At 41.4% G+C, this 9,651-nt stretch overlaps 1 protein-coding gene across 1 annotated transcript in view; it reads right to left on the reverse strand.

Moving 5' to 3' along the window:
* The window catches only part of DHX33 (DEAH-box helicase 33), a 31,968-nt gene extending 22,947 nt beyond the window's left edge, over nt 1-9,021 (reverse strand). Inside the window, exons 1-3 of the mRNA XM_032215698.1 lie at nt 7,801-9,021; nt 2,559-2,719; nt 716-943 (exon numbers count right to left, since the gene is read on the reverse strand). Coding sequence (XP_032071589.1) covers nt 716-943; nt 2,559-2,719; nt 7,801-8,062 — 651 coding nt within the window. The 5' untranslated portion in view covers nt 8,063-9,021. The remainder of the gene's footprint in view (nt 1-715; nt 944-2,558; nt 2,720-7,800) is intronic.
* Between the last annotated feature and the right edge of the window lie 630 nt (nt 9,022-9,651).

Genomic DNA, 9,651 nt, shown 5'->3' on the forward strand with positions numbered 1-9,651 from the left:
CTATAACAGCCTCCAATCAGGTGTGGTCAGCCAGCAGCCTGCGGAGCTGGCAGCAGTCAGACAGGGAGGAGGTTGGGGAGGAACATGGGACAGTCCTGGAGTCTGGGGAAGGCTCAGATGAGGGCTCTGTGTCCGAGGCAGAGAGGGGGCCAGGGCCATCTGGGAGTTATGTGCTGCCTCCAGAGCTAGACATCAGCAAGCAGAGGAACAGGAGGAGCCTGTTCCCAATAAGCACATGCACAGAGCTGCCATAAGGCAAGTACAGTTAAGACAAAAGGGATGACTCAGGAGTAAGGCTTGGAGGTGATTAGCCTCTTCCCTAGGACATAAAGGAGGAGCAAAGACACGTAAGCCTTTGCAGGAAGCAACTTTGTTCATGTTGGTCGGTTTACATTCTGAAGCTCCATTTTGACTCTTTGCTCCATGCAGCCTTGCCAAGCTAATTCCCAATTAAAACTTTGGCAGCGTTTCAAGGAAGAAAATGGTGCGTGCGTATCAGCCTTATCCCGAAAGACTTTGGCAGCCTACTGTCGGACTCTTTACAAACTATTTGGGACTCCTTACGGTCTGTGAATGAACATAATTCACAGCCATTGAAATTGGGGGACTAAGCCTCTGCTTTTTACTTTTTCAGGAAGCCTAGATCAGAACACCAGGCTTCAAGTCTCATTATCCCTAGCTATCACTCAGTTCCTCTTCTATGTTCAGCACTCACTTTCAAGGGTAATTTCCCAAGCTCCTTCCGTTTCTTCTGGGCTGCTTTGACTACCCCAAAGAGCACATCGGTGTGGATTGTCCTCTCATGTGCTTCATCCAAAATGACCACACTGTATTTATGCATAAGCGGGTCACCAATGGCTTCTCGAAGCAGCATCCCATCTGTCAGGAACTTGATTTTTGTCTCATCAGAAGTGAGATCTTCAAAACGCACCGTGTAGCCAACCTAAGAAGAAAAGCCATTGGGATAAAAAAGGGGATTAGCCATGAGGCATCTTTAACCATTAAATCAAGCACAACAGAGTAGTAAAGAGCTACATATATATTGGCTCTTTGAGGTTATTCAGACAAGAAGCACCAGCCATGAAAACGAACACTACCTATCTTCATTGTAAGGTTATAGTAACAGAATCCTGCAAGTCTGAAAGTATCTCTCCCCTCCCTTACTTTTATTCTTTTAAAAACTAAGGAGGGTTCCTTCTGAGACACTTTCCTCAACTCCACTCCTCCTTTGGATCCAGATTTCAATTATTAGACCCTTGTCTAGGCTGCAACCCTTCCTCCCAACTTCCAAGGTCATTCTCATTGTAATATACTATTGCAATATATTACAAACCTAAAATAAAGGGAGATGTGTGAGACAAGAGAGAGTGGTGCGGTGGCTTAGAGTTGTAGCTCTCGCCTCAATCAGGAGGCTGTGAGTTCTATCCTAGGTAGAGGCAGGTATTTCTCTCTCTAGGCACATTGAGATCATATTTGCTGAATGTAACTCTGCATTAGCAACAGGAAGGGCATCGGGCCAATAAATACTGGGCTCCATTCAGTTGCTCACACTCTGCCCTGCAAGGGATTATGGGGTCATTAAAAGATGACAAAGGGTGGGAAGAGATAGCCTACCACCAAAAAAAACCAAATAAAGTATGAATGTGGAAGAGCTGATTTCAAATCTTATTAAGTAATCTTAAATAAATAATCAGAATGTTTTATATATAAATAAAAACTTCTTATGCTGTATTTGGTCCCAAGCAGTACTCTTATATCCCACTCCCCATCTCTGGTCCAAGAATGTAGCATTTTTAAACTCTCTTATATTTGGGCAAATTTCATGTAACCTTCTTCAAATTAGCCTTCCTCATGGAGCTAATCACCTAATTTATTTTTACAAAGTATGATTTCTTTTCAATATTTCCCATTTAATTTATGAATAATGCAATGCAATTGCTCAGTATTTCATTGCTTCTTGATAAGCAGCAAATTCCCATAAAGAAAGTATAATAATTCCCACTTCTCTCCCTTATTTTAATACTAATTGTTATCTATGTTAATTACAGTTAGCACTTAGCAATAGCACTTAGACTTATATACGGCTTCATTGTGCTTTACAGCACTTTCTAAGAGGTTTACAGAGTCAGCATATTGCTTCCAACAATGTGGCTCCTCATTTTACAGACCTCAGAAGGATGGAAGGCAAAGTCAACCTTGAGACAGTCAGGATCGAAGTCCTGGCATTGGGCAGAGTTAGCCTGCAATACTGCATTCTAACCACTGCATCACCACGGTTTCTAGTTAACATAAACTAAGTAGCATTATTATTATGATTTGAAAATCTTAGTTTTAATCTTTAAGTCTGGGAAAATTACTGCTAAAATGTACAATGATTGGCATAGTAAACCAGGAGTTGGCTAATTTTAACCTTCAGTCTATTTCAAAACTTCTCTGCAAAGCACCAAATCAAGGTTCTAATAAGATCACATCTTAGGATAGAGAGTGGAAGATGTCAAACAATAGAAATAGAGAAACAGAAAGAAGGAGGATCCAAAGAGAACAAACAATCTACATACCAATTTTCCTAATTCATTTTTCTTCTCATCTGAGACGCGAGTAGCCAAGGATATAGCAGCTACACGACGAGGTTGGGTCACAGCAACTATTCCTTGGCGCCCAATTCCCCCCTCGTAGAGATACTGTGGAATCTGAGTTGTCTTTCCAGAACCTGTTTCCCCTACAATTATTAAGCAAATAAATGTCATTTTGTTAAATACATCAGATATGGCATCTCCACTATTTATCCTAACAGGAAATAAAACAGAATTGTTTTCCGAATTCGTTTAAACAATCAATGGCCTCAGTCAGATTGCTCCAAACTGGGCACCACCGTACACTAAAATTCGCAGTGATAATCATTTTGAATAGGGAATTCTGGATTTTAAGTCCATCCATTTGGAGGTTATTCATGTTGTGGATTCTAAGCAAATACTGTGGGACCGCAGTCTTATTTTACCTGCTGCTCTTCAAGCACATTCTAACACTGAGAGCCAGCTTGGTGTAATGGTGAAGGTGTTGAGCTAGAAACTAGGAGTCTGTGAATTTTAGGCCTCTCTTAGCATTAAAGCCAGTGGGTAACTTTGGGCCAGTCTCGCTCCCTCTGTCCCAGCCTAACCCACAGGGTTGTGGGGAAAGTAGGGATCAGGAGTATTTGGTATGGTTGTCCCTTAAGTTACTTATAAAGTAACAAAAGTGAAGGAAAATCTGATAAAAAATAAATTATATTAAAAAGATGGGATAAAGATATACTACTTATTATTATTATTGTGTGGTTAATCTTTGGTGAGATTCACAGCCTTTGGGGCTGGTTGGTAGCTCAACAGCGAGTCCTAACCAAGGACCTAGGAACTGTTAAGGTAATGTCAGAGGATATAAGCTGTTCCAAGTAGGGTGGTTTTTTGTAGAATCAGAATGTTCAAGTCTGATAAATTTAAAATTTCCAAATAGTGAGGTAGCCCTTTAGATATTGCTCCAATGGCTCCAATTACAATCGGGACAACACACGATTTCTTTTTCCACAGTCGCTCAACTTCAATTTGCAAGTCCCGGTACTTTGTGATTTGTTGTTGTTGTTGTTGTTATTATTATTATTATACAATTGTATCACAGCGGCCAGTTGTTTCGCCGGATTTGGCATTGGTTACTAGTCGGGCCCCACCCAGGGGCCTAGGACATCATAACGTATTTTCGTAATATGCGTGCAGATCCAAGCAGTGCGGCTTTTTGCATTTGACTGATGGTGATTTTGTCAATTTTTAACTGTTTTAAATGTAATTTTGGAATAGCACCCAGTGTGCCAATTACCACTGGAATTACCACTGCTGGTTTGTGCCATAGTCGTTGAATTTCAATTTTTAAGTCCTGGTATTTTGCGATTTTTTCATGTTCCTTCTCAGCTACCCTGCTATCACCTGGTATTGCGATGTCTATGATTGTGACCTTATTTTTCTCAACCAGTGTGATGTCTGGTGTATTATGCGCCAGTAATAATAATAATAATAATTATTATTATTATTATTATTATTATTATTATTATTATTAATTTATTTATTTACTTTAGTCATTAAACATGAAACTCAGCCAACCTGAACATTCAAAAATACAGTTTGCTGCCAGCATCCTAGGTATCAACCAAGGACCTTCTTAAAATATAAGATGTTCCGAGTAGCACAATTTTTTGCAGTTCCGCTGGTGTTATTGCAGGAAGCTGCAATTTGTGGATGTATCTTGTAAAATTCTTGGACATGGTGCCAAGTGCCCCAATGACAATGGGTATCACTGTTACATGCTTCATCCATAGCTGTGTAGTTTCAATGGCCAGGTCGCGATATTTCATGATTTTTTCTAGTTCTTTTTCTTCAACTCTGGCATCTCCGGAACAGTGATATCAATAAACTGTACCCTTCAGCCCTCTACAACCATGATATCTGGCCTGTTGTTGCTCCAAATGACGATCCGTTTGTATTCGAAAGTCCCACAAGATCTTCACCTTCTCATTTTTGATAACTTTTTCCACTTTATGTTCCGACTTTCTGGATACAGGTAAATCATATTTTTTATATAATGCCAGTGGATTAATTTAGCAACTCAGTCGTGTCTAGCTTTGTAATCAGTTTGTGCAATTTTGCTGCATTCACATATTAAATGTGAAACAGTTTCGACTTATTGCGAAGTCGGCAGTTTGGGTTGTCAGTGGATTTCTGTATCTTCGCTTTCATGGCATTAATTTGTAGTGCTTGTTCTTGAGCAGCCAGTATTAAATCTTCCAATTCTTTCTTGATAGTTCCCATCTTCAGCCATGTCCATAACAACGATAGCAATAAACTGTACACTTCGGCCCTCTACAACCTTGATATTATTATTATTATTATTCGCAACAACAGAATTGTATCACAGCAGCCAGTTGTTTCACCGGATTTGGCATTGTTTACTAGTCGGGCCCCACCCAGGGGCCTAGGACGTCGTAACGTATTTTTGTAATATGCATGCAGATCCAAGCAGTGCGGCTTTTTGCGTTTGACTGATGGTGATTTTGTCAATTTTTAACTGTTTTAAATGTAATTCCAGTGCTTTTGGAATACAGAGGGATAGAATCAAGATCATGTGAAGTGTTAATACCACTTTATTATGCCTTGGTAAAGCCACACTTGGAAGACTGCATTCAGTTTTGGTCACCACGATGTAGAAAAGATCTGGAGACTCTAAAAAGAGTGTAGAGAAGAGCAACAAAGATGATTAGGGGACTGGAGAATAAAACATATGAAGAACGGTTGCAGGAACTGGGTATGTCTAGTTTAATAGAAAGAAGGACTAAGGGAGACATGATAGCAGTGTTCCAATATCTCAGGGGTTGCCACAAAGAAGAGGGAGTCAAACTATTTTCCAAGGCACCTGAGGGTAGAACAAGAAGCAATGGGCGGAAACTAATCAAGGATAGAAGCAATTTAGAACTGAGGAGAAATTTCCTGACAGTTAGAACAATTAATCAGTGGAAGAGCTTGCCTCCAGAAGTTGTGAATGTCCCAACACTGGAAGTCTTTAAGAAGATGTTGGATAGCCATATGTCTGAAACAGTATAGAGTTTCTTCCCTAGGCAGGGGGTCGGACTAGAAGACCTCCAAGGTCCCTTCCAACTCTGCTATTGTATTATATTGTTGGAGAAAGCAGTTTTACAGTTTATCTACAGGAGCTGTTCTTTCAGCACCAAAAGAAGAAGAAAAAGAGCTAGGTACAGTTTCCCAGTCTTTGTGAACCTCTTGGTACTGTTTATTATAAATGACATAGCCATTTGTTATCTCCAGCAGTAAAATATGCATGCCAACTATTTATTTGCCACAACATTTTTTAAAATCAACATATTTTAAATGTGTGACTGATTATCCTTCTAAAGATTATTGGTCAGTGTAATATATTACTGTTTGATTTGATTTGTCCGTATTTTAGGACGATTTGGAAAATCTCCCTATTGGTTGAGTTCCTACAACATGCTAACCCCTAATCCTGGCTAAGAAAACACAGTTGCAGGGGTCCAATAATATGCTACCTCCAAGATACCGAACCCCATTTTAGCTTCATCTAAAGCTTGCATGAACTTTAGATTGTGTTTACTGTTACCCTGTAACTCATGACTTATTTTCACCTACTCAAACATTGCTTTCAAACATTAGTTTCAGGGAAATATATGCTAAACCACTGAGTAGCCTCAGATTAGTTACTTTCTGTCCAATAAATAATCTCTTTTAACCACATCAATTTGCTAGATTTTGGATGAAATCTTCAATAAATGAGGAAAATAAAGTGAAAGATCCCCCCCCACTTTAAAAACTGGCTTGCATTTCAAATACTTGAGAATAATTGAAAAGAGGCTAATTAAACCATATCCAACAAAAAATAGGGTCTGTCATCAGCACCCCTATGTACCTTTTTGAGGAAATGTAGCAAAATCTACTTATGATCACAATTGAGACCAAAGTTTATGTTACTAAAGGAAACAGTTAAGTCAATGTTGCCCTATTTTACTACCTTTTTTGCTACAGTTGTTAAATGAATCACTACAGTTGTTATGTTAGTAACATGGCTGTTAAGTGAACCCCATTAACTCTACTTGTCAAAAGGTCACAAAAGATGATCACATGATCCTAGAACACTGCAACCGTCATAAATACAATTCAGTTGCCAATCATCTGAATTTTGGTCCCATAACCCTGGGGATACTGCAAGGGTCATAAGTGTGAAAAATGGTCACAGATCTTTTTTTTTCACTTTATTGTTGTAAAACTTCAAAAGGTCACTAAACTTTTGTATGTCGAGGACTACCTGTATCAGGAAACCATAAGCTAACATCTGCCAAAAACCTGTCAACAGCTGTAGTGGGCTAAGGTAAAGGTTCCCCTTGCACATATGCGCTAGTCGTTTCCGACTCTAGGGGGTGGTGCTCATCTTCATTTCTAACCCAAAGAGCCAATGCTATCCAAAGACATCTCCATGGTCATGTGGCCAGCATGACTAAAATACCAAAGGCGCATGGAACACTGTTACCTTCCCACCAAAGGTGGTTCCTATTTTTCTACTTGCATTTTACATGCTTTCGAACTGCTAAGTTGGCTGGAAGCTGGAACAAGTAGCGGGAGCTCACTCTTTATGCGGCGCTAGAGATTCGAACCCCCGAACTTCCGACTTTTCTGATTGACAAGCTCAGCGTCTTAAGACACCGCTCAGCTACAGCTTTACAATCCCTATTCCTATTTTGGGACACCTGAGTGCGGCAGTTCAAAGCACAGCCTTAAAACCACACTGGGAGCCGGTCACAAACTCCGATCCTCCAGCACTGCAGAGAAAGGGGCGGGTAAGAGGAGGATCCCCAGCAAAAGACTCAGTGCAAAAAAAGTATTCAACAATAAAAAGCAGGGAACATCCGCGGGTCTTTTTCAGTGGCCAAAAGGGAGCTTTGCATCTACTCGGGGGCGGAAGGTAAAGAGAAGCAGCATTTTCATATTCTGCTTTTTTTCCCATCAAGGGGAAAAATTCCCCCAAGAAGAGGAAATTGACAGCAAAGAGAGGCTATGGGAAAGCCCCGCCCTCCGCACAGCAGCTGCGCAGAACGAACATAACGCCAGACTCCGCCCCTTTCCTGCAGTAAGCAGGGAGGAGCACTCCCGCTCAACCCCCCCCTTCGGGAAAGGGGAGAGGCTTCTTTTGACTCCTCCCCCCAAAGCAAGGCTGTTTAGAAAGGGTGGGGGAAGGGCATGATTCCCTCACCGATCAGGACCGCGCAGTCCAAAGTGCGGAGCTGCCCGAGCAGCGTCCCCCGCGCTTGGAAAATCGGCAGGCTCCGTCGCTGGCTGTCGATCCCTATGGAAGAGGAGGATGACGACGACGACAAAGAGGAGGACGAAGGGTGGCGTTTCGTCCCCGGCGTCGTTAGTAGCATCGCTCGGCGCGATCCAGAGGCGAGAGGCAGCGTGGTGGACGCCAGCTTCGGTTTCTTGAACGGGGGCAGCTCCCCGGTTCTCTGAGGCATCCTCGGCTTCCAGTGGTAGCGGCGGCGTCCTCGCCGGCGTCAGGTAACATGCTTCGCCGGGCCCCGCCCCTCAAGAGTTTGCCTCAGGAAAAAACGCGGACCACATTTCCCAGCGATCCTCGCGCCCGCTTCTTGTCAACGCCCGCTCGCTGAGGTCGCAGGAGGCTCTTGGAGATTGTAGTTCGCTCGCGCTTTCTCCGATTCAGGCATGCGCGCTACCGCTCACCCAAGGGCTGAGTCTTCTGGGTCTGCAAGTTTCGCGGTTTTGTGAAACCGGGTGTTGTGTTGCACGTTGGAGCGGGTCCTGCCCTCGTGTTTTGCTTGTTTACTTTTGTTTCCTGAAGTTCTTATCTCGGGGAATTCCAATTTCCACGAGGCAGGAGATTCTGAGTCAAGAGATACATGATACTCAAATTTTATGAAGGAGTGCCGTGTAATTTGCTGTATGTGGACATGAGTAGGTTTACTTTGTCTTTCATTGCGGCCGGACTTTATGGATTCACGGGGAAAAAGCGCCATTATTTATAGCTGCCTAAACAGCATTTACTTCTAATTTGTCAGTTAACACTTAACTGAATTCTGTAGATTTAGGTCAGGGGTCTCCAACCTTGGCAACTTTACTTGTGGACTTTAGCTCCCAGAATTCCTCAGCCAGCATGCTGAGGAGCTATCTTTTACTTGCCCTACCAGGCAAGCCTGAATTTTTAATACTTTACCACAAAGGTTGTTTGAGGAAAACATACATATAAAACTGTAAAACAAGATGGTTTGAACTTGCATGCCGCTAGGACCCTGTTTTTAAAATCATCACAGTATTCATTATTTTATTTTAAAATAAAGAGTATTTTTTAAATCACTAGCAGTAAGAAAAGTTTATCCATGGGATTTAGAAAGCTACAAAATCTCCACCTTTTACACAACCAGTTTAGATGAGATGTGGGGGAAATAAAGATTTTGGAAAATGAGAATTTGCTGGTGGTTGTATGAATTTTTGTGATTCTCAGTGGTTTGAAGTATTTAGAGTAACTCGGATTGCTGAGGCCAGCAAACATAACAACATTTAGCATCCTTATCAATACTGGTTTTCAAAGGCAGTGCTGTACTGCCCCCAACATCAGAGTTATCTTTATGAAGTAGCTATTGCTAACTATGAATCTTATCTAATGTTAAATCTAACATTAGATAAGTTAAAACTATTCATAGTTTATCTTCCTTATATAACTCCATTAAGTTATCTAAAGTTTAATACATGCATTTATCCTCTTGGACCATTTAAAATGTAAAAGCCCAAACATTTTGACTCTACCCCATGTACCCATTGATCCATACATTGTATACTCCTAATCTGAGTCTATGAGGAAGAATGACTGAAACTGCCTTCAATTTATATCAAGTCCAGTTTTACTGTTCCAGATTTTTTTTAAAAAAATCAGCATGCGCACAGGCACGCAAGAGTATGATTGTTTGGTGCTGTGTTTTAACCGAGAACTTTTAAGTTTGGAAATGGGGAAAAGCTAGTGACAGCAATGCAGTTATCTGGACAATACCAGCAACTGGATGGCTTAAGTTATGAGGAAGGCTGACTGCTC

This window comes from Thamnophis elegans, chromosome 4 (genome assembly GCF_009769535.1).
Source record: "Thamnophis elegans isolate rThaEle1 chromosome 4, rThaEle1.pri, whole genome shotgun sequence".
Classification (NCBI taxonomy): Eukaryota; Metazoa; Chordata; class Lepidosauria; order Squamata; family Colubridae; genus Thamnophis; species Thamnophis elegans.